Below are 25,796 nucleotides of genomic sequence, written 5' to 3'. Positions count from 1 at the left end.
GCACTTAACTATGTTTAAAAAATTACAAATAAATCTTCATTGTGCCTTGTAAATACAATGAGTTTAATACATTATTAAAGATACTATTGAAAAACTTACCCTGGTATATCATTATATCATGATACTGCCCAATCCTAATGTAAATACAAGTTACACTATACAGTCTAACATTAACAGTCAGCAATAGATAATTTTTTAAATAAAAACATTGCATTTTTATTTTTTGCTGAGGTGTTACACTCCATTAAAAAGGCAATGCGTTTTTAACTGGAATCATATATTTTTGTAAAACCAAAATTGTGGGGTTTTTTTATCTTATGGCCTTGATGTCCTGGCATGTGGTCTTTGTGCTCCAGGTCAAGTGCCCTTTATTTTATGATATTCCAGCCCTGGCCACATTCACTGCAGGACTTCTCAGTCTAAAACCCCCCATTAACTAGTGCCTCCCAAATTCACAAGCTACTTTCATTATTTCACCACTCAACTAGATTTTTATATTAGTAAAGGGCCTCCAAATGAATGTGCGCCTGTGACTTGCCAAAGTAGCTGCTAGGGTGAGACAAAGTTGTCGGGCTTAATCAAATTTTAGGAACATTTGGGAAATGGCTGGTAGTAATTTCCCACTCTGTTTAGAAGTAAAGGGCATGCAAGGCAGATAAAGTGGGTGTGCATTTGTGTTTGTCTTTGTGCTACGTGGTTTGTTTGTATTTCTTTATGGTCTTGGTTATGTAGGCTACATCCTCACTGTTTGTGTGTGCGCACGTGTGTGTGTGTGTGTGTGTGTGTGTGTGTGTGTGTGTGTGTGTGTGTGTGTGTGTGTGTGTGTGTGTGTGTGTGTGTGTGTGTGTATGTGTGTGTGTAAATGGCCTGTTAGCCATCTGAAAGCAGTTTCCCTCCCCAGATGATGAATCTCTCATATGTTTTTGATGTTGTCCATGAAAGCAGTTTGCGCATTTAGACTTGCAACCGCACCGCGCCCCATTTCCACTGGCTCATTTATGCACATAATAAAAACCTCTGCACGATTGTATACCCAATTTGCCAGGTGGTTATTGCTTTCTAAATTGAATGAGCCACCCTAAGTGTGATGGTTCGAAGTTGTACGCAGCTTAAAGGCACCATGATAGTTCCACTGATTTTAGTAGAAACAGTAGAAGAGCAAAACAACAAAACACACAAAGCAGAGTCGACTTGTGCAAAAGGGGCTGACTATTTCAACTGAATGAGCTGGAGACGCTGCATATCTTTCCCATAGAGGGAGAAATTTGGGATACTTGTCTTGCTCTTTGCTTGCTCTGACGGCAGTTCTCTGCAATTTACGGAATCGAATTTCTTCCTTTTGTCGCTTGTCTTTTGTGTGTGCGTTTCTGTGTTGGTGTATGCACACGCTTTATGAAATGTGTTTTTTTTCCCCCTTCACAATTCATGTTGGATTCAGCACATTCTGTTTGTTATGTGGACATCTGCACAGATAAGTCATGCCCGAGTGTGTAGGCAGGTGACAAAGAGGACATTATACTTTAGTCCACACCGTCCATGAAAGGGTTTGAGCATGAAGTCTGTATGTGGGCTTGTATGTGTTTGTCAGACCTATTCATGACAAAAGCGCAGCCTGCCTCTAGTTTGATGTTTACGTGACCTTGGCCAGTTCCATCTCACCGTAGTGATGCAACCTCCTCCTCCACCTCTTCCTCCTCCTCTTGTACTCTGGCAAGGGGGAGGTGGATCTGCACAGGAACCCCAAGGTCATTTTCACTACTGAAAAGCAATAAAAATGCACTCCTACTTTTAATAAAGCAATTATAACTCATTGCCGAGTTCAATTAATTTTAAGTTTCCATTAGCAGAGAAGTCTGAAATTGCCTCAGAATTGCTAGATTTTTTTTTGTCTCACACCAGCAATATACTGCTGGAATATAATGCTTTTCACACTTTAGATTTGTGTGGGTTTTCGCATGTTATAGAAAGTCTCCCCTGCACAATTTCCAGCAAATACTCCACACAGTTTGCACACACTTTCTGATTATTGTATTGATTTTTTCTTTCTTTGTTTCCTGTTTTTTTTAGGTGCTGTGTATTTGGAAGGAGGCTTGGAGGAGGCCCGGCAGCTCTTTGGTAGACTGCTTTTCAACACTGGGGTACGAACAAAATCTTTTACTCAGCTGTAATTTGGTTTCTCTGTAGTTTTATATACAGATTGTGTATTTGCATGTCTTTTTGCGGACGCTCGTGCGTGTTTGTGTGTGTGTGTGCACACATCAGTCACAGAGATGAGCCACGGACATGCTCGACAAGATTTTCCTATTTCGATTTGTATGTAATGTTTTCACCAGACCGGCCTCTTTTATTCGTTTAAACCCACACACTGCATGTTTTGGCAAGTACCACATATTGCACGATATTGTGGCCTTGCCAGCCTTAGAACCTGAGATCTCACATAATCTCGCCTTACCCTGCAACGCTTTTGACTAGCTGCTTATTGCGTGCACACTGATATGCCCAAAGATAAAACAATAAGACAGAAAAAAAAGAAAATCTGGATGAAGTCGTAGTTTGGCTGGTGTATTTTGCGAAATGAACCGGAGGTGTAGAACAGTGCAGTTTGCCAGTTTTTGAGCAGGACACCTGCTATTGTTTGAGTGTGTGTGTGTGTGGGATCAGTGGGCATGAATAATTGATGAATGGATCAGTATTTGCATTTATCTTGGCAACAAATGTTATGAGTCAATTAAATAACTTGCAGCACATCTAGTATGTAGCAGCAGGCTTTTGGTCTAATTGGCTGTTGAGGGTGTTTGTCTGAGATTCCGTTGGTGACTCCCACACTGCAGGACACACGGCGATCTATCAAACATGTTTGATCATCACCGGTAGTCTTTGAGAGATCAGATCAGAGGCTTCAGGACAAAATCTTTGAAAACCTCATACTGCAAAACAGCTGAGGAAGATTGTCATTAATTGGGGATCATCCCTCTGGAAACAAATTTGCTGAAAACTTATAATACTATTAATACCAGGATTCCCATGGCCATGACATTCCTGTAAAAAAATTGAAAATCTGTTTTCCAGGTTTAGGAATGGTTTAGAATCAATGGAATATTTTGAAAAGTTTTGAATATACAATTAAAATCTGACATTGATTATATTTAAAAAATATAGGAAAAAAGTTTACTTAAAATGTTGATATATTTAGTTAATTTTGTAAAGTTGTTGCAACTTAAAAAAAGTTTAATTGAATCAATATTTCTACGTTTTTAGCAACTTTAGTAAACTAAGTTTACTGTGCTATAAATCTGTATTTTGCTGGTTACAAGTTAGTCAGTCGTATTTGTATTAACTTCATCATTGACAAAATCCTCTTTGTGATGATCACGGTAAGTCAGACTAACTTGGTGTACTGAAGTTTCTGATACTTATAAAAGAACGAGGTAATTCGACTTCTCATTTTGCAGTTACAACAACTTCACAAAACTATAGCTGTGCAATTTTAATGTGCAACTAGTGTGAATATATTTTTTTTAACTTTGCATTTTGTGTCTTGTTTATACTATTTATATTGTTCTTTTATGCTTTTTTATGCAGCTGTAATAATGCATTTCCCCGTTGTGGAATAAAGGATTATCTTATCTAAATTTTCAGCAAATATAGTAATTAAATATAAAGTAATCATTCATTAAAATTAATGGTTATATTTACTTTCCTTTCTCAGGGCAGTCAGTTTCCAAGATTTTTTTAAGTAAGATCTGCTGGTCAGATTTTACAGTCTACATTGTTTTGGCCATTGTTTAAATCATAATCATAAAATGTTCAAAACAGGTGGCGTACCCATTCTGAAGTACTTAAATAAAGTCATTGAAATTAGGTGAAATATTATAGAGAAGTTCCTGTAAGGTTTTAAAAATTCTTCAGTAAAAATTAGTGGGAATACACTAAATTTTATATATTTTTATATGATTAAATGATTTTCTTCAGACCATTAAATCAGCCAATAATTCTATTTCAAATTTTATCTTTTTGTTTACTTTTTTTTAACTTTTTAAACATTTGGCCTTGATTTGTCTCCATGCTTTGTTAAATATACTCTGAGTCTCTTCCACTGTGCATGGGTTTGAAAGCAGACTGTAGAGTATTTGCCTCCACGTGGAGAGCTGAAATGACCTTGGTTCTGTTTCACTGTCACCCTCTGGCCATTAAGTCAACAGCAGTTATCAAATTATTGAGTTGTCGTGAATTGGAGGTCTTTATTTGTGTGATGAAAGATTCCTTTGTAAAGACTGACTTTGTGGAGTCACTAAACAGATGTGGATTTTAAAAAAGTACGACATTTCAAGTATTAACTTTATTATAAAGAGCAGCGTGGCGTATATTGGAACAGGCAGAGGATGGCTTACAGCGCTTATATGTCTGTTAAATGCTGTAGTCAACATACAAAGAGAAAGATGCACTCACAAAGATGTCTTCTAATGCAAAATAAACCAGCAGCATTAATCGCATCAACATGCCATAGCTAAAAGAGATACCTGCTGTTATTTATTTATTTATTTTTGTCACTCAGAGACAACAGATGAAAGTAAGGCACGCTTATGATAGAATTTCCAGATGCAGCATCCATGTGCAATAAGGAAAGAAAGGATAAAGACAGACGCTGTGTTTGAAAACATTCACTTATTCACTCAGAGGCTGTTCTCTGTGTAGTGTGCATTAAATAGTGAATTATATAGCGAAAGAACAAGATTTGGACACTACACTGGAATTTTCTGAACATCATTGCATCATTAGATGTGCCCGCTATTCTTGCGAAACAGTGGCACGACGGTTACCATGTAAACAAACCGAGTTCAGATGAAGGGAGGTTATATCAATGTTGCATGTTATGTTTTCTGTTAAATCCCCAAAATACATTTTATAATAAAATTTATATCACATGTAAAAAATGGGGAAGCCACACACACTCATCGCTCCAATGTGAACATTTATGATGCCATTTTTATTATCATGAAGGCATTAAATACCAAAACATCGATAATAATTAAGCTGATACGTTCACATTGGAGTTGTGTTGCAGCTGTGCTGCTTCTCCAATTTTCCCAAAACATACAAAAACTAGGCTGCCAGTGTTCAAGACAGAAAATGCTAATACTAATACAAAATTTGCGCCAGCTCCTTCCATTCTCCTCCTCCTCTGGAAATACTTGAACCCTTTGCACTTTGGTTACAACAGTAAATGTAGGGTACAATGTATGCAAACTCAAATTTGCTGTGCATCGTGTGTATTTTACAGTGCACTGTATAGTGGATGAAACTGCTGAGAATTCAAACACTTCTTCAAAATGGCGAACACACTGTACAGTGCACTATTTCTGTCATAGGGAATGGTTTCAAACACAGCTAGAGTGTGTTATGGATATAAATTTTGGTCATTCTTAGATGAAATCAATCTGTATTTTGTGTACTAAGAATAATAACAATGAAACCGCATCACAGGATCCTAGATTAATTGTGAATAAGGACAAGCAAAAAGCAAGGTCTTAAAATCAATTCTAAAACCTAATGGGAGCCTTTAAAAGGATGGCCAAATGTTTGATATGGGATCTCTATTCTTTGTTCTTCTATAAAGTGTCTTTTCAGCATTTTGAACTGCCAGAGATGAGTGCGGGCTTTGCAGCTTATGCAGAAAAACAGGAATTAAAGTGGTCAATATAAAAGTAATGAAAGCATGAATGACTTTCTTCAAATCTGAAAAGGATGAAGAACATGATTCAACAGCCCTTTGTATATGGCCTTCAAAGCCAGAATAAAGGCATCTGTCATGTTTCAGATAAAGTTTAATGATTTCCTTGTGTCAACCAGGCGATTCTGCACAGAACAAACAGAGAATTTTTGGTATAACAGATACATCTTTCCTAGATGAATTTGCAAAAATAATCCTCTCCTATTTTAGGATTGCAGTTTAGCTAATATAGAACTGTCCTGAGTTAAAAGGGTAGATTTTAACCAGCTTTGTATTAAAACAATGAGCAACTTTAGAAGGTATAGTTTGTTTTGGACATTTTCCTCAGCTTTTTTAAAATTACTTCCCAAATGTGCCAATCTCTTGCCATTTGTTGAACATTCTTTTATTTATTCCCATGTTATTGAAAGAAATCAAGCCAATTTGCTCAGGTGTCAAGGTGTTAAATGCTTGTGAAGGCGTCTAAAAGCAGCACAAGAAAAGTAATGTTGAATCAGATTTCAAAGGGTTAAAGTTCACTAAGGCATTCTATAATAATTTCAAATACTTGAGAAGAAAATGTACCTCAGTCATCAAATGAACGGTTATAGTTAGTATTTAATCAGTTAAGATAGGAGGTCTTACAGCATCGAGTTTGAGAATTTCTTCTGTAATTAGAATGTAGGATTGTTTCCTGTTTTTGAAAGTTAAGATAAGCAGTCAGGTGTTTTTATGTAATGAGGCCCCATGTATCTGCGCACATTATATAGGATGGCTCCGTGAAAAAAATGGCTGGCGACATGCCACCAATCCCCTCCAATCTGACAGCCAATCATGTCAGTTGTAGTACTGCAGCAATGCTCTCTACAGTACAAGTTGTACAAAAAAAAAAAAGAAAAAAAACAACTTTATAGTTCATATCAATCAAAAATACAGCCAAAGCCATTAAACGCAGTCATTATGCTTAACCCAACTGTAAAGTAGAACCACAGTAAGATCACATATTTAATGCAGTGCTGCTGTGGATGCTGAGGGAGTGAATTGGTTAGGCTGCATGTGACTGAGATTCCCAAGAGAAGTTGTGCAAACCAAAGTTGAGTGATTTTCAACTTTGGCTTGAGGGTTTTGAGACATGCTGACTGAGGATTGAAATAGTATGGCTTGTCACCCCCCTGCTGAATCCTCCTGATGGCTGCTCTGTCATACAAAGCTGAGAGGAGACAGATGGACACAGACCAGAAAGCCAAACACCAGCCGGGTGGTGATGATGGGTGTGGGGGTGGGGAGTTGTGGGGGCAGACCAGAGAGATGGACGGACACAAGGTGAAATAGCATTTCTGTGGTTTTCAGGACCGCTTGAATCCTTGCTGTATTTCTAGTTTACCATGTCAGAATGGGTCTTTGCACAGCACATTACCAAACTAATGAGAAGCAATGCAGAATTGAGGGACTCTACAGTTTCCTTTATCACGCCCTGCAAGGTTTTGCTGCTCCCATTTGTCGGTACGGTATTCCATTCACACATGGGCGATCAATCCCATACGCTCCTTTTCTCTCTGTAACAACAGGATGCTGGCTGGTGTCTCTCTTTTGCTCCCTCTTGTTTTCTCTGTCTTTCCATTCTTTCCTCCCTCTGACACTGCAGGATGTCATTACCCCCACAGATGTTTTGCTCCAGTCCTCTTATGACAAGTCAACACAAAAGCTCCACAACTCCGGAGGTAGAATTCAGAATTGACTACCTAAGACAAAGCATGCATGTAATTTCCACCTCAAGACCCAGCCAGACAAACAGCAGTGCCCCCCCCCTCCTTCTCTTATTCTGTAATTGGTATGGCATTCATGGCCGGAGCGCAACAGTTATTTCCGTCCCCTTGTTTTTCTCTCAACATATCACCTTTGCCGGCGCCAGTTCCCAAACAACAGGGCTCTCGTCGAGGATGGAATCTAGCTTCATTGCACACAGAAGCCCGGAGGAAACAATAGATGCTAATTTGCTAATGATGTTACTGTGGAGGTTATTAAAGCTTCAGCAGAGAGGCAGGAAGCAACTTCTTCAGGGGGAGCTGCTCGATTGCTCCCAACCTGGACTCAACAGCAGTGCAATATTGCCTGGAAAAGATGTCGGTGCCACCACGCTGTCCCGAGGGGAGAGTCTTTTCTGAAGAGCAATCATCATAATGATGATCTCAAGAGTTACCCACGGGCTAATCTGTTGGCTTTTATTAACCACCGTCACTACCCCACAGGCTCGCACACCAAATTAAGCAAAGGTTGCTGTGACAACGGAGATGGTCACCATGGCACTGCCATTGTCTCCCTTGGTAGTTAAGCATCACAGCCTTCTTTCTACCTCCCTCACTTCTGGGTGAAGTGCTAAAAAGGGTTTTAGGGTAGTTTGCGTTCAACTGACTCAAGGAGAGAATATAAACAGTTTAAATCTTTCAACCTTTTCTGTAGACGTTGATGTTCTTAAAGAAGTATTTCACGGCTTAAGAGATTGCCTTTTAATAAAACTAGGATGTCTATGCATTAGAGGGATGCAAATACTTTTAACTGGTGCTACATGACCAGAGAAAACAGAGAAAAAGGACACTTTTGCTCAATGGGTCTAAAACCTACAATTACCAGAATGCACTGCATCCTTACCTGCACTGATTTGATGAATAGAAGGTAGCAACAGTTCATTTACTCATATGTCAATTTTATATATATATATATATATATATATATATATATATATATATATATATATATATATATATATATATATATATATATATATATATTTTTTTTTTTTTTTTTTTTTCTGACATTGCTTTGTAAAATCTCAAAATAAATGCTAACATCAAATTAAAAAACAAAATTAGAAAAAACAACAACTTCTCATAAAAAGCCAGGAATCTCCCAGTAACTTTTTGGCATGACTGAAAGGTTTTTTCTAACAAACATTTGGGCAAATTGTCCTTAAAATTAATTTTGTATTTGTTGTTTTTGTTTTATTTTTCTTTTGATTTCATTTGATTTATTTCATTATTTTTTTCAATTTTGATTACTGTAAAATTAGTCTTAAATTTCATCCCTGGTGGCATTAAAAAGTCTTAAATCGAACATGCCGTAAGCTGTAGGAACCTTGTAGTAGAGTACTAAAAGTTTAATTTGAATTTGCAGTATTAATAATTCATATTATGAAAAAATCAATACTTAGTACTTATACTTGCGTCTGTGTATTGGTACAGTGTTGCCATGCAAAATATTGCAATACTTTGTTTGTTGTTTTTTTTCCCTTCACCCCTCCTATCCACATTGTTTTGATACAAAGCTGGTCGAAAATCGACCATGTTTCTTTTGAACAGTGCTGCTACAACTTTGGAATTTAGTGGCTTTGCAGAAGTTGCCAGTAAATCATGTTTAACTGTGTTTCATCATCATGACTTTCCCTTCTTCTTCTTGGTCTCTTGGGGCACCGGCAGACTGTGCTAGGCCTCCATGCTCACACAGGTGAGAGACTGGCTGGCGCCTCCCTCCACACTAAGGTCACCTGGCTGGCTTGCAGCAGCACTGACCCCTCTGTCTGTTAGATGGATCCAAACAAGCTCTTCCTGCATAGACATTATTTGTTCATGTTCCTTTTATAAGAACATCCACTGGACATGGGCCTTTTCTGAAAATAATTTCTGTTTTCTGACACGTAAACTTCAAACAATACTTTTCACTCAGCTGCTCTTCACCTCTTCGTCTTCTTTCCACTCTCCGTTGAAATGTGTGCAGTTTGTATGCTTTGTCGTGTGAATGAGAGCATGTATGCCTTCTGCACCGTGTCCTTGGTTTGGTAATAGCGTGGAGGATGAATGCATGTGCATATTCACCTACCAGTTTCCATTCACGCAGAGTTTTCTGCCCACCGTGAAAGTTTTTCTCTTCGCCTCGACCCTATATCACGTGATGGACCTCACAATAGAGTCTAAATTCGTGATATGTGGAAGATCACCTTGACTATTCACTGACAGAAGCCTTCGTCTTGGACTTAGGGCTGCTTTTATGTTGGTATTGATCAGCGACGCTATCTCTTATCGATCTCTCTGCTGCAGGACTACGTTTGATGGATTGATTGGCAGCCTGTAGCTAGAGACCAATTTGTCAAGGAGCACTGGACCTTGTCAGAGAAGAGCACCATTATGTCCCAATCATGGATGGCCAACAATCCCGGGGGGAGCGTGTGGGCAGAGGTTGTAGTGGTGTTGACTATTCACGGTTGGCTTGTGAGCCTGGAGTATGTGCGGCGTGCCTCGACTCCCTCGGGGTTGTACTGATTGAAGCCCACCTTTAAAACGGAGATCATAGGCGGTTTCACCAAGTTGCCTTTCATTTTGCGCTTAATTTCAACTCTCATTATGGGGAGGCCGTTGACATTCAAGTAAACATGTTTGCATATGTTTTTCTTTCTTTTTTTTTTTTTGTTTGTAGCACAAGAGCTCCATCCTCGAAATGGCTGGGATTCAGCTGCTGCACATGATGATTTGTTCCCCCAGTAATTATACCTTCCTCGTGCTGAGGGAGAGAGAGCCGTGAGAAAAAAAAAAAACTGTTGTTATTCTTAAATCCCCACTCGATGCTGGCTTAATCATTGTCTGCCTTGTCTTTGGAATGGCTGTAATTGAAACATTAGCTGTTCGGGTCTATATACAGCATGTGGGCGGATCGCGTGCGCCCTGTGGATGGATTTTAATCATAAGCCTCGATCACAACCTGAAGCAACTTGTGTGTACTTCACTTCCTCTCTCTTTGTTAATTTTCTTGCTTTCTTCTTGGTCTCTTCCCTTTCTTCCTCGTTTTCTACATGCCAGCGTGCATCTCATGCTTTAGATGCATCACGTTCATGTGAAATTGTGAGTTGGCAAAATCACGACACTAAAATCTGACAAGTTGTTCTTTCTCAAAAAAAATCTAGGAAACTGATTGCCTTGAAAAACTTTTGTTTTTCTTTTTTTAAGTATCTACGTTCATTCATTATAATTCATTATTGTTGCTTTGTTACTTCTGTCCAACATCCAATCCAGTATCTTTATATTTAGTTATATGTAGACTCACAGTTACATTTTCTTACCTTTTTCAAGGCAATCTGTTTCATAGATTTTGTAAAATCAGCTCATCAGTTTTACAGTGTACGTCGAAGCGGTGGTATTGACGAGCACGCTCCGTGTTGACCTGATACCTGCCATTTACTCAGTGCTTTTCAACTCCAGTCCCAGGCTTGGAGACAAGCAACAAAAAGGAAGCATTTGCTCAAATGTATTGACCACGTTCATGAATTTTTCATCGGCTGCTCAAGGCGATGGGTTGCCAGCTGGGTGGGTTGGGAAGATGAGGCGCCCATTCGATGCCGCTGACCACACACAACCCCCCCGTGGGCTAGCACCGCATTTTAAAGGTTTATCTCCTTGAACCTTTTAAACACCTGAGTGATACTGTACTTTAGAGGCCCTCGCCACATTTCTATCACGGCGATGACTCACTCAACATTAGACCCCAGGCCCAAAACTGCTTCTGACTGGCGTTGTCCTTGGCAACAACTTGAGAGCCACAGCTTACTCTCCCTCTCTCTCTCTTTCTCTGCTTCTCGTGCTGTCTATTTTTCAGCCTCAGTCTTTTCTGCCGCTCCATCCTGTGTGGTTACCTCAGAGCAGGGTTGAGGAAACATGTTGATCTTCAACATATTTCTCTCCACAGGCAGGGGAGGCAAAGGGAGTCCAGCTCTGTCAGTGTGTGTCTCCAGAGACAACACACCTCTCAAAGCCAAATCCCACCATCCCCCAAACCGCAACACCCCTCGCCTTCCGCTCAAATCCACATCCCCACCCTCCCCCACGCTGCTCCCCGGTGGGTGGTCGATAGACAGACCTCTTGGTCTGAAAATGAGATGCTGTCTCATTTGCCGTTATTTCATCGCCCCCCTATTGGGGCTGCTGATGACACCCGAAAGCACGTGGACCAAAGGAATGTGGATTGTCCCCGACGTTGAACCATCTGTGGCACATCATTGCCATCTCTGCCTCAAAATCTTTCTGTCTCACCTCTTTTCACTGGTTTTACACCAGTATTGGGACACTGAGCAAAAGCAAAGCTAAGATGGCACAATCAACTGCTCTGTGATTGACGTGTAAGGTATACAACAAGAACACGAATCGAACCAAATCTCCCTAATCTTCTGTATCCACATATCCCACCTGCCCTTATTCCAAATCCTTTCCACAGGTTTCACACACACACACACACACACACACACACACACACACACACACACACACACACACGTAAATATATTTCATGTGCTGCGTTCAGATGCCTTTTACAAGCTGTTTAACCCTTTAAATCCTGAGCATATTGCTTTGATTTCTTTTAAAAGATGTGAAATGTCAGAAATGTCACACCAATTGCAAGAAATTAAAAAAATGTGACAAGATAATGACCTGAACATTGGTTTTAAATATGGTGGATAATTATTAAAAAACGGAATGGTTAAAAATGGCAAGAAAACTATACTTATAATTATTTTCATTATATTTAAAGTGCTCTTACAGATTTATTTATATATTATTTATTCAAGGGTCCTTCTCCTCATGGGGCCCTGGGTCCCACTTTTCCCCCCACTACAACGCCCCTGGCTGACATTACAACAGTCTGTTTAGCCTTTAGTTCTTTTAACTAACAATTTTCAGGTTTTTCCTCGTTTGTGCGGACTAAAGTCAGAACTTTAGGTCAGTGTAAAGGTTCCCTGTCCATCATCGACGGCAGTAAAACTAGCACCACCATTACATCACAGAAAGTGCGCAAGGCTGATGAAATCTAAGAAAAGAAATGTTTAGAAATCCACCTTATCATACAATGTTTTGTTTTGAAGCCTGGACCTTTTTTTTGTGGAGCAAACACACAAGTGGCTGTAATTGCTATTTACAATATCACACCATGTTTATTTTTTGCAGTTTATCATTTAAAATGTTTATTTATACCGTTTAGGTATTGTTAGAGTAGAAATGTTGTTTTTGCACAGATGACCCCCACACTAAGGGTGGGGGGGGCACTGTAATTTCTTTCCTCCGACTACTCATCTCTCTTTCCCTCCTTTTCTGTCTTCGCAGGGCCTACAGGAGGTCTGGCTCAACTACCCACCACATCCCCTGCAGGTTGGTTAAGAGATGTTTTATTATTGATGTTTATTTTGGGCTGCGGTGCCTCTCATTAAAACTCAACTCACCCCAAACACAAAAGCATTTGAAGTTTTCCAGCCTGAATGTGTGTGTGTGTGTGTGTGTGTGTGTGTGCGTGTGTGTGTGTGTGTGTGTGTGTGTGTGTGTGTGTGTGTGTGTGTGTGTGTGTGTGTGTGTGTGCGTGCGTGCGTGTGCGTGTGCGTGCGTTTTGTTTTTTTTTTCTAACAGAGGTGGGCAAGCTGTTAGATATTTCGCCCGAGGCTGACTGGGTGCTTTATAGCTGTCACAAGCCCCCCAGTATCCCTCCACTAGTCTTCATTGTTCTGCTCCTGTGTCTCGCTGTTCCCCTTTTTGATCGAGACCCTAATCCGCTTTTTCATTTACCCCAGTCCCTCTCTTCCTCCTTGCCATTGCCTCTTTCTCTCCAGCATCATTCTCCCCTTCTCCATCATCGCTCCCTCTGTCTCCCCTCGCTCTCTCTCTCTCTCTCTGTTCTGCCGTTCTTTGCTTTGCATGATCTGCCCAGAAACATTGAACATGTCAACAGTGTTTGTTTGAAATTAGGATTTGGAAGAAGAGATCAAAGATGCCATAACAGGATTACAGTCCCGAATCACATGGGGCCTCCAGGGACCGTCAGGCATCCTTCTCTCTGATGTGTTTGTGTGGAGAAAGTGTTTCTTTGTGCGGATGCCGAGACTCGTCTTTAAGCAGTTTATTCTCTTCATCTCCCCGAGTGTGCACGAGTGTCGCTGCATCCTCATATGTACATTTTTGCATATCCATGTTTGGCACAAAAAAAAATAATGTTTGCATGCAGTACATGTTTGTTTTTTCCCTGTCTTTGCTCCCTCACCCTGTATGCTTCATCCCTGAATGCAGAGGATCCACAGAGCGCTGCGGATGTTTTTGTGCTCAGAATAAACCCATTGTACAGCAGTCTGTTTTCCTGGTGAGTGACGCAGCGGAGGGCCCAGCGGTGGGCACCTCGGTCAGGGTGGAGTCCTGGGGTCAGCCCTACAACCGCTCTGTGGTGCGAGGGGAAGCCTCCACAGTGTGCTGCATGAGTAGTCATTAGCCGCTTCTGAGCCGCGGCCTCATTACCACACAGTGCGCGTGTCTGAGGTTTCCTCAGGGTGGTCCCCTGTCAGTGGGGTAACGCCTGTTAAATTGTGCCAACCTCTTGGTAGCTTGATAGCGTCCTGACCTTTTGGCTGGAGATGATATAATCTAAGCAGTTTCACACAAGGAAAATCCCTTCATCAGTTATTTATTTCATTATATATTTTATAATTGACGAAAGCCCCCAGGAGTTTTGGCAACATTATGCCCAAAATTGTTGCTGAGAATTAACAAGGTGCCCCCCCCCACCCCCACTGCCCACCAAGATGACAAAACGGAGGTGAAAGAGGAGCTGTCTTAATGAGGTTTGAGCGGACGGCATGGCAGCTCGCCATGGCGTGGGTAATTAAGCGTACGCCCGTCTTTGGCATACACGCATACATTACCCTCGCCGCCGTCGCCGTGCCCCACAGAGCACGGTGGAATGCTTCGTGGTCGACAGCCATATCTTTATGTCTTTCGTGTTTGCTCGCTTCGCACCAGCGCATCATCACCCTGAAGCTCTCCAGAATAATTCACCGCAACGTCATTTACCTTCAAATTTTTTCTTTGGTTTATTGGGGAGATTCATGAGTGTTAAGCTTTTTTGGGGCCCTCAAAAGACCTCGGCTCTGATTCTGCTTTCTGTCTGGACTGAGCTGAAAGTGATGCTTTGAAGCCATTTCAAAAAGTGTTTTTTTTTTTTTTTATTTTCTCATAACTGCTGTTGATTTTTTTCTCTCTTCACTTCGTTTGAAGCCTTGCTTCTGGCCATTCCCCCTGAAGGATAGCTCGCGCCTGTGAGGGGCTGAACTCGTCAGATGCCGTTAGTTGTGATGCATGACATTTAAACGCCTTTCGTTAATTAACAGAGGGAGGAAAAAGGCAGAAATGAAATGTTTCTTAGGACATATTGGAAGATGGAACCATGACATTACCGGCAGCACTCCAATTAAAATACTGAGTTTAAAGCTACATCTCTGCGCGGCACACTGGCTTGACATGGGAGACTCTGAGAAAGCTGTTTACTCGTCATTTCTTCACAAAAACACGGACAAAGAAGAAACTGGAAAATGACGAAAGTGGCCGTCTTCCCCTGGAGAGCCTTGAATGTAGCTTTCTTTATTCTTATTTTTGAGGCACTCTATGTTCGGCTAAATGGAGCTCGCTTACAGAGTCAATTTAATGTGCTTTAGTTCCTTTTGAATGTCCACATGAAATTATGTGGCTCAATGTTTCTGTTTTCCTTGGAAAAGATGTCTTGGTCAAGCTTACAGTTGTACCACGCAGAGACCAATTAGATGTTTCTAGCAGTCTAATTAATGCGCCCATAAGGATATCTCTTGATTCAACAAACACGCATGCAGATATTTTCATAGCATATCATTTCTTTTTCTAATGAGCACAGACACGAGTTAATACTGTAGTTAAATCGGGTCGCATGTTTTTTCGCTGAACCCATCTACCCCCCGAACTCACCAAGCCCCGAAGCCAACGTCAAAGACGTAATCCGCAGCAATTTCCACAACCGAAAACTATTCTTTCAAGACTTATCAAAGTCACAAGGCTGGGAGTCGGTGATAGTCTGTGCCTTACAAAGACCTACAGTACGACTGAGTCACCAGAGATATTAATTGACCGTTTGAATCACCAGATATAGAAAGAGAGAGAAAAGCGAGCTGTTTGACTTAAAACTTAATGACTAAGAGATTCCATCTGCTGCAGATCATCAGAGTTTGTTTTGAGGCAGAGTAATAACACACACACTAAACAGGCCCTCAAGCAGCACACACTGCAGAGGTTCATTTCATTTAAGGAATTTATTTGACGCTCTTATGTGCAACGACTTCACTGAGAAAGCAAGTGTTTTTGTGTGTGTCTGGTTTAAGCATCCTTGAAGTGGTCACGCTGGTCATTACTGGACACATATTTGGTTTGGCTTTTCTCTGCTGTGGATGAATACAAATAACATCACCTGCTCTATGAATAAAAACAATACGTTTCATTAGGAGTGAGAATTACCAGACTCCTCAGAGTACACTATTATTACAATAATTGAGTCACGATGCATCATTACTATTTTATCTTGCAATATGCTGAAAATTGCGATATTTTGCAATATAATATCTTTTTTTTCCCTGCAGACTGTGTCCCCAAAAGGAAAACTTTGTTTAACCCTTTGAAACCTGAGCAAATTGGCTTTATTTCTTCCAAAAACATGGAAAAAAGGGGCCACGGGTACAATTCCAAACTCGGCCCTTTTCTGCATGCAGTTACCTTTCTCTCCCACCTTCTGGATTTATCTGTCCTATCTAATAAAGGCAAAAGCCCCAAAAATAATCTTAAGAAAAAAAAACATGGAAAGAAGGCAGTGAGCAGCTTTAGAGGAAATGACCCAGGAATTTGTAAGAAATTTGTAAAAAAAAATAAATAAAATAAAAATAAAGCAGACAGAAAATAACCTGAAAATTTGCAGAAAATAACAATTTGGACAACAAACAAAAAAACAACAATAACAGGGAAATGACCTAAAAACTGCTTAAAACTGCTACCCACAGAACCCATTTTCATTCAGATATCTTAAGGTCAGAGGTCAAGGGACCACTGTGAAATAGCCATGCCGTTTTTCCATCTCATGCTGTGGTTGGTACCACTGGATTTTTTCACTCTTCTAGTTTCACATGATACCAGTATCATCATCCTTGTACAGCCTCTTAAAGACAGGAATTGCGATTAACAAGATTGAAGACTGCAGATTTCAATCGCACTGCAGTCAACACTGACAAACGTAATTTTAACTGAATTTTTAATTTTTTTTTAAAACACCTGTGCTCTTTAATGACTGTGACACCCTGCAGGTCCACGTTCTTGTCACCAACCTTTCACACCCTTCTTTTTTTTCTTCGCTCAGGTCCAGGAACCTCAGACGGACAGGCAGCTGATCGAGACGTCCCCCGTCCTCCAGAAACTGACCAGCTTCGAGGACTCTATCGGAGTTTTGTTCACACATGTGCGTCTCCTGGCCAGAGCCTTCACCTTGAGGACTGTGGGCTTCAACCACCTCACCCTGTAAGTGCAAGTGTCAGTGTTTGTTTGTTGATAATGGAGTTACAGCCAATTAAAATGCAAAGTGAGGCACTGGTTGGCCAGATGTAATTTGCAGGGAGGCTGCAGAAGTAGCCAGACTTTGTCTGTTGCTCCCTTCAGAGGTGATGAGGCACGGTGCATTACAATATATAATATGATCTGAGATTCTGGGAGTTTTATCATACGTCGAGCATTTGAAATTGTTTTATCTGTTGTGAATGTGGCAGCCTCCCTCTCCCACATCATCATTATGTGTACCCCCTGCAGCTTATACATTTTCTTGCAGTCAGTGAGACTGCCTGAATATAAAGTGAAGCCTTGAATGTTTAGTTCAAAGATCCTTGAGGAAAGATAGCCTCTTTTACTGGTTTTTGGCCCAGTCCCTAATCCAAGGGTTTCGAGGGCTCAAGGGACTATGAAGTCCCCTTTATGTTTAGCGTGCGTATACCTAGGAGGCCATAACTCAGTGCCTCATGGGAAATGGGGTTTTGATTCACTGGGTATTGCAGGGCAGAGGGTTTAAAATTTCTCTTTTTCATGCAATGCAGCCACATCTCTTATTTTAAATTTGAAAAATCTGAAAAAATACCAGTCACTCAGTAATATGAATGAACTAACTGATCGAGGCAGTGTCAAAGCAGCAAATACCGAGTTCAGCAGTAAAATTACTGTTATTGTCAGTAGAGTCTTGCTTTGAAGAGAGAGAGAGACTTTGATTATACTGCAGAAGTTGTGAGAGGCGGATATTTTCAAACGTAATGATTCAGTTCTTTAATATTTTTCTCTGTTTTGGGTTCTCCAATCACTGTGCACACATGTGAGAAAAACAGTTTTCTCCCCAAATTCAGTGCAACATGGGGTAAATTATTGATACACAGATACAAAATATTCTTTCAAATTAGTTTTTTATCCAAATTTAATTCAAGCACACATATTATACATATGATATTACAGTATTCTGATTTTTTGTTTGGTTTTTGGGTTTTCTTTCCTTGTTAATTGCAACTTTTGACAGCAGCGCTGTGGTGATTTAGTTCTGACTTTGGAGATGTTTTTCCTCTCACCTTCTGCTGTGTCATTTGTTCAATAGCCAGTAAAGTTACAAACTCCTACAGTTCTTTCTAGAAATTGATTGGATGGCTTTTGCTTGTTTGTAACAAACATGCCACGGCTGTGAGGGTTCAACCTTCCTCTGTGATTGATAAATGTACCGTTTAACCGATTGCTATTTTCATACGGAAATGTATTCGCTAATTAGACCGCTCTAATCTGAGGCATTTCTGATTTTGAGTGTAAGAATGTTATTTGCAAAGGAAGCTTAACTCACTTCAGAGAGTTACAACAAAACACAATAGTGAGTTTGACAGCTAAAGCAAATTAGCCTTGGCAGCACACCTCTGATATCTTATTGGCAGGCAGCACTCTGTAATTGCTTGCTAAGGTTTGCCACAAGGACATTGCTCTGTCTGTCTGTGTGTGTGTGTGTGTGTGTGTGTGTGTGTGTGTGTGTGTGTGTGTGTGTGTGTGTGTGTGTGTGTGTGTGTGTGTGTGTCATGTACACACATTCACATACAGTACTCTGCTGTATTTGTTCTAATCCATCACTTAAATGTCAAAGCTCTACCCACTCATGGTCAGTGAAGTCGATTAGAGGTCCGCAGGTTTGTCTCCCACTGAGCTTTACTTTGAGGACTTTCCAACTCAAGGTTGATATCAATAATATTTTCTAACTTGATGGCATAACATCCAGCACCTTTTGCTCTCTATATTGAGACGGAAATGAAACCTAATGCATTTTTTATTTCACAGAATTATGTTTTATTTTTTTCCTGAAGCGAAGGGAAATAATTGATATATTTTCAGAATAATTTATGTTCATTAGTTCATTAGTGGCCAAAGGCAGGTTGACCTAAATAGAGCAGACTCATTTGAAAGCTGGAAAGGAACGGTGGCTGACCGTAAGGACCAAAGGTTAGACCAAAGTAGGTCACGCTGTCTTGATGGAAAGAAGAACGAGGTCACGTAACGGAAAGGAAGGTCAGACAATAAGGTAGGCAGCAGATGAGGAGAGAGGACCTAGGCTGGCCTTCGGCCTCTCACTTTATGCAGAAATAGAGGACAGAGTGACCTAGAAGAAGACAGCAAAAGAAGCAAGGAAGGGAGCTGACCCTGTTTAGAGGCAGTGGATACCGGAGGCTACTATCAGACAGCAGAGCTGTGGCCCCCAGGCGCTGGGCTTCCTATCTCCTCTCACAGCGGAAGAGCCGGGTGTTGCAAGAATTTCACTGTTAGTGAAAAAGGATTCATCTCTCTTCAAGTTTACTATTTGTCGAATTAAAGTGCATTTCTCTGTCCAGCTTTGAGAGTAGTTACCTGAAACATTAATGCATGTAATTATGTTTCACTAAAGTAGATTCAGGTTGCACACAATTGAAAGTTGAAGTAAATCGCCCGATGCAACGGTTCTGGCTATTGCAATTTTCAAAAGCTTAAACAGCAATAACACAAACCTCATTGCTGATTCATTCTCAAACACTGCAAATTACCTGCATCACAGTCATTCATATCAACCAATTTCAGCAGGAAAATACTGTGTAATGATAATGATGAATTGCCATCAGGTTCAGTAATTTCAGTAAGTTTCCTTTACAGTATTGTGCAGAATTTAAACAAGATGGAATGAAGCAGACTACTTTAATGAGGTGATTCAGCAACCAGATAGTTGTGCCAAAATCTGTAGCCCTGTTTGCACTTCCTCTTCAAGGCAGGAAGTTCACACTGTGATGCCAGTCGTCAATCATGACGTCAAAGCCCCTTCGTATAGCATTGCATTACTCGTTATTACCAAACTTACCTGAAATATTAACACTTAAACATTAGCATGATAAGAACTACATCAAATGAAACCATCCTTGGAAAAAAAAATTAAATTGATAAAAAATAGTTTGTCATCAGCAGAGTTTTGCATCCATTCTGCAGCCTACCACCAGGGGCCGATCAAGATGTTTTGGCTTTACTTTTTGGGAGCTGTCATGTTGTCCATTTTTAATAAAAAAGTCTATGGCTAAAACAGTGAAATATAGTATAAAAATATTTCGCTGAATTTTCTACTTAAAGAATTAGGTATTCTGTTTTCTAAGGTTTTTTTTTTCATTCATTAACGTGCTTTCAGCAGATCCTTAAAAAGTCAAAAATAAGGCCTAAATTGGCATTAAAAAGTCTTAAATCAGTCTCTCAGAAGTCTTAAAAATGCTAACACATGATATATATATATATATATATATATATATATATATATATATGTATATGTATATGTATATATACACACACAGATGATTATTATTGTAGAGCAACGCGCGTTTCTTGAAAAAGTGGTCTTAAATTTTATTTCGAGCGGCATTAAAAATGTCTTTAAAAGTCTTAAATTAAACTTGCTTTAAGCTGCAGGGACCCTGATTAATACTGTAACTCTAAAGTCAAGACAGTATTTTCCTCAGGAGTGAAAACACAGTTAATTATGTCTCTGCTTTGTGCAGTTCAGCCAAATTTAGAGTTTGTATTGGTCTTTTGTTGTAGTAAAATTTATTCTCATACCATACAACATATTTATTTCTTTTTTCCTTTACTCAAAACTACACTGGATGTTACTTACCCACTTCCAGTAACACTTCTGTAGAGTGTAGCTACAGTCTCCAAATTTCAACCTCACACAAGCATGCACATATGAAACAAGATCGTTATTTCCCAAAGTAGCGAGACGAAAAATGGCCTTAAAAGATGGAGCGGCCCGCTCTTTTGGAGCGGGCAGCCTGTCGCCGCCTCCTCAGAGGGGCTGTTAAAGGTATTTTGGATCAAAGTCAAAGGCGAATAAAGACCTCGGCACCACACTTTACTTCAATTTCCCCCACCTTACTGGAGCATTGTGCCTCTGCTGTTGAAGTGAATAAGGGATGGCTCTTTGCGCTGCTTCACACAGCAACGCATTCCTCTTTGACCCGCTCTATCTCTTCCTTTTTTTTCTCTCTCTCGCTGTCGCCCCACTATTCCCATCCTCATCCTTTTGGACATGAAATTAGCTCACACTTCACCTTCTCAAACTGTTTCCACTCCCCCACTTCACATACAGTGTGCATGCTATGGATGTTGATGAAAAATCTGCAGCAAACCTGTTGACACACGTGTTCACATGTGCAGTGCTGGAGTGCAGGCAGAACAGGGAGTTCTCTCAGCCTCCCACCGGCCTCCATCTCCCTCCTCTATTACCACCCTCCCCCTTCATCACAACCTCCGCCTCTTCACACTCTCATGTGCTGTGGCAGAGTGTTTTCATTAAGAAGCTCTGTGATTATTTTTAATGTGGGAGTGTGCGTCAGACAGTGTCCCTTCCCTCCTAATGAAGCTCAGTGCTGGACCTTAAAGACAGAGTGAAATAAAGAAGCAGCCTTTCAAGTTCCTGTTTATCCTGTATCCCTGCATTAACTGCTCTGCTCTCTTTTATCTGTGGTATCTATCTAAATAATTCGCCTTTTCATTAAATGCATTTGGATATTCAAATGGTATTAGGGCTGCTGGCTTCTTCATGTAAAAACTACATTTGGCTAGAGCTAAATGATTGACAGGATATGAATCAAGCATGATGTTAGCAGTTTATTCATCAGAAATGCCAAAAATTTCCTCTGCATGTGAGAATTTCTTAACATTATGTGCTTAATGTTGTAAATTAAATATTGTTTAACATTTTTTGGACTGTTGGTTGGACAAAACTAGCAATCTAAAGACATCACTGTAGGCTGGGAAATCATGACGGACATTTCATAAACTGAACATTAATTTCAAAAAATCACCCATTATTGAATCTGTAATGAAATAAATAAGAAGAATTGACGATCGGAGGTATGCGTTTGGATGTCAGCTGGCGAAAAGTTTTTGTACACTTCTAAAAGTGCTGCTGTTTTACTTCAAGTGACTTAATGTATTGACTTTTCCCTCCTCCTCTTCCCTCTTTTTCAAGAACGTGGGTGAGGAGTGATTAAGGAAGCAGGCTGTGTTAGTGAAAAGGGTGGTGGGGCGTTTACTGTTGTTCTTTAGATACTCCTGATTGATTAGAGCTCAATTATTACGTGATTACAACAAAGTAACTGATGACACTGTTGATAATCAGTTCAGTTTTTTCTTAAGTAAATTCCCTTTAATGGAAACATTGTCTGGGGTGGGCAATATATTGATTATACTGTATGAATGTCAGCTTGTTCCATGTGGGGTGTATGAAATGACAATATCACAGGGATTGACAGAATAAAAACACCAATGGTGTCGCTTTTAGAAATTTAACTATAGAAATTCTTAATTTTATTTAATTCTAACAGTGCTTTATTTCAATTAATTATAACAGTGATTTATTTAACTTAATTATAACAGTGCTTTAATTTCATTATAATAGTACTTAAATTGATTTTCATATAACAGTTTTTTTAACTTTATTATGAGAGTAAATTTTTTAACTTGATTACAACAGTACTTTATTTACCTGTTTTAAAACAGTACTTTTTTTTATTTTCTGTTTATTAACAGAATTTTATTTAACTTAAACATAGCTACTTTTTGGACTTTATTATAACAGTACTTTATTTGACTTTATTTTAATAGTACTTTTTTCAACTTTTGTATCACAGTACTTTATTTGACTTTGATGTAATAGAATTGTATTGTAACAATACTTTATTTGACTTTACTTTAACAGTTCTTTTTTTGACTAATATAACTTTAGTTAAATTAAAAGTTAAATTAAATTAACTTAATACTGTTAAATGTATTTCAACAGTACTTAATTTAACTATTACAACAATAACTTTATTATAATATTACATTATTTCACTTTATTTTCAGTGTGGTGTTTTTAGTAGTAAGTATTTTGGTGGTCAGTAGAGTAGTTTAAAGGAGATTTCAGAATATAAAGGTATATATTGTGTATAGCGATATAACCTTAAAGTACTGCGGTGTTATTTATAGGCCATATTGCCAAGCCTGACTACAAGTATGAGAATATGCTTTTCTCTGTTATATAACAGTGTAAATAGGATACCTTTGAGTTTTGGCCTGTTGGTCAGACAAAACAAACAATTTGAAAATTGTAAAGCGCTTTTTTTTCTCTCAATGTGTTATATAAGAGACATTTATTCAGCAGGAAAAAAACAATCAATAGAAGAATTAATAATAGAACTAATTGTCAGTTGCAGCTTTCCCTAAAGATGCTCTAACTGCTGTTTCTCCGAGTCTAAAGCTCACATCTCTGCCTCAGATGTGCTCATAAAAGGCAGAGGCACCAGAAATCGGACAATAAACTTTGACCTTTTTTCCTCTTTGATGTCGGCCTCCCCCTCGCCTTCTACCTCTGCATCTTTCTCTCTCATCTTCAGACTTTCCCCTCCTGCGAGCAGCTCGTATCTATAGATGGATGTGTGCACCTCTGCTGCTGCTGCTGCTGCTGCTGCTGCTGCTGCTGTGAATACCTCCCCGCTTGTACTCACCCCCCCACCGACTCTTCCTGCCTGCCTGGCACAGCACCAGCCCACATCTGCAATGCTAATCTATAATTCTGTTTAATTAATGACCTGCCTTTTCACTGATGGGGAGAAAGGCAGGAAACTGATGTGCGGCATCACAGTGCTGCCATTAGGTTTTTTCGAGGAATTGTTAGAAGGTAGAAAGTTCAGTAAACCTGCGCTTGCTGCTTTCATGGGCTTAGGATTTTGACAGGCACTCCTGCAGGTATACCAGAGGTTTTTTTTTTGTAAGCATGCATTTTTATTTTTTTTCTCCCCCATTCGAATTGCAATCAAAGCCCGGCGTTTTTCTTCAGAAGGGCTGCTACTCCAGGCAGCCTCCGAGTTGTCACACAGCCTGTCAGTGCAGCTGTTCCCAGAGGCCACCCGTGAAATGTACATCAGCCGACTCCACCGTTCCTGTTAAAAGACTAAAAGCCTGGTAGATTTGTCGGGAGAGCATGATGCCTTTCATGCCCCACTGATGTGTAGCTGAATAACCTCATGTGAAACCCTCCCTGTCCCCTCTTTTTGCACAATTTCCCCCCTGTCCTCCCACCTCACCCCTACTATTTCATTCCCCTTATATCCTCTTTTTTTTAATTCTCACTCGTCTCCGTCCATTCATCCTTGTTTCCTTTCGTCCAGGGGCCACAACCAGAGGATGGAGTTCCTGGGAGACTCGATCATGCAGCTGGTGGCCACAGAGTACCTCTTCATCCACTTCCCAGACCACCATGAAGGACATTTAACAGTAAGATCATATCACCCAAACGTATAATATGTTATTTTATGCTGCTAGGGGTCCCTTAACCCTTTGAAAACTGGAGCGACATCCCTCTCTGTGATGCTTTCAGACTCCTTTCACAAGTGTTTAAACTTTTGAACCCTGAGCAAATTGGTGCAATTTCCTTTTTAAAAACAAAAGAGCAACTTGGAAATAATTGTTCAACAAATTGAAAGAAATAAGTAGATTTAGCACATTATATTAAAAAGCCTAGGGAGAATGAAGAATAAATAAACTGATTTATGATTTGAATTGGTAAAGAAACACTGAGTAAAGCAGTTTTATGTTAAAATCAGTGTTTCTCCAACTGGGTTTGGTACAACAGGGACTTCAGCTGATATTTCCTTGCTGTGATGTTTCTCTGATAACGTAAAACCCAAACCTCCTATCACTTACATTCCTTAATCCAGTTCAAACATACAGTTAATGGAACAAACTCTTAGAAGTGTATTATAAAAATTGGCAAAAAAGAAATAAATACATTAGCGATGGGGGTCGAAACCCGGTTCTATTGAGGACCCAGTTCGGCTTTTTTCAAAACCCAAAATCAATAACATTTCAGCGTATCGATACTGCTGTCGAGTCCCTTGGGTCCTATAACGTAACATTACATCTGAATCGAGTCACGTTGTTTACATCGATTGTCCAGTTAAGTTTTTGAATACAACCAACACGTATTAAACCAAGCGAAGAAGAAAGCTGGTCGGTTGTCTGCGAGGATGGCTGAATGCACAAAGAGGTCAAAAGTTTGGCTACATTTTAACTAATGTTATTTTGCAAAATCATTACTTGCAAGGTGGGAACACAACCTCCATGGCCAAGCACATCAACATTGTGCATCAAATTAACCTTCATTATCATCCACTCAGAGCAGCAGTGGTGAGCACCCAAACTTTTTAGCAACTGCCGTCAGTTAAAACTAGTAATCCAGTGTTGAAATCCAAGTTGAACTCGGCAGGATAAGAGCCGGTTAACTAAATAAACCAGGTTGCATAAGATTTCATTGTGATGTGTTCAAGGTCAGTGAAATGACTATTAGGCAAATTTAAATAAAACCTCATCATGATGTGTTCAAATGTAATCAAAGAAAAATAGAATTTAGTTTTTGGCAAGAAACCTGAATAATACAGCTCAGAAGTTTGTTTTCCAGCAATATAAAAGAAACAGTGACTTTGTAAGCAATAAAAGCCAAACCACTTCTATTAAAAATGTATTGTCGCCTCGTCTTTCTGGCAAGTATCGATAGTGGTATCGATAAGGACTCTGATCGTTAAGGATTCTCGATAATCGTATCTATATCAATAAAAATTAATGCATGCACGAATATGTGTGACACCACTGTAAGGCCACACAGACCATGT

General features: G+C 39.8%; 1 protein-coding gene across 1 annotated transcript in view; it reads left to right on the top strand.

The window, feature by feature from the left end:
• Positions 1–25,796, top strand: part of drosha (drosha ribonuclease III) — a 117,519-nt gene that overhangs the window by 64,508 nt on the left and 27,215 nt on the right. Inside the window, exons 23-26 of the mRNA XM_042510485.2 lie at positions 2,068–2,138; positions 12,850–12,894; positions 16,931–17,088; positions 24,297–24,402. Coding sequence (XP_042366419.1) covers positions 2,068–2,138; positions 12,850–12,894; positions 16,931–17,088; positions 24,297–24,402 — 380 coding nt within the window. The remainder of the gene's footprint in view (positions 1–2,067; positions 2,139–12,849; positions 12,895–16,930; positions 17,089–24,296; positions 24,403–25,796) is intronic.

This window comes from Plectropomus leopardus, chromosome 21 (assembly GCF_026936395.1).
Source record: "Plectropomus leopardus strain MGB_pleo_1.0 chromosome 21, ASM2693639v1, whole genome shotgun sequence".
NCBI classification, from domain to species: Eukaryota; Metazoa; Chordata; class Actinopteri; order Perciformes; family Serranidae; genus Plectropomus; species Plectropomus leopardus.
This window is presented reverse-complemented; position numbering and strand designations above follow the sequence as displayed.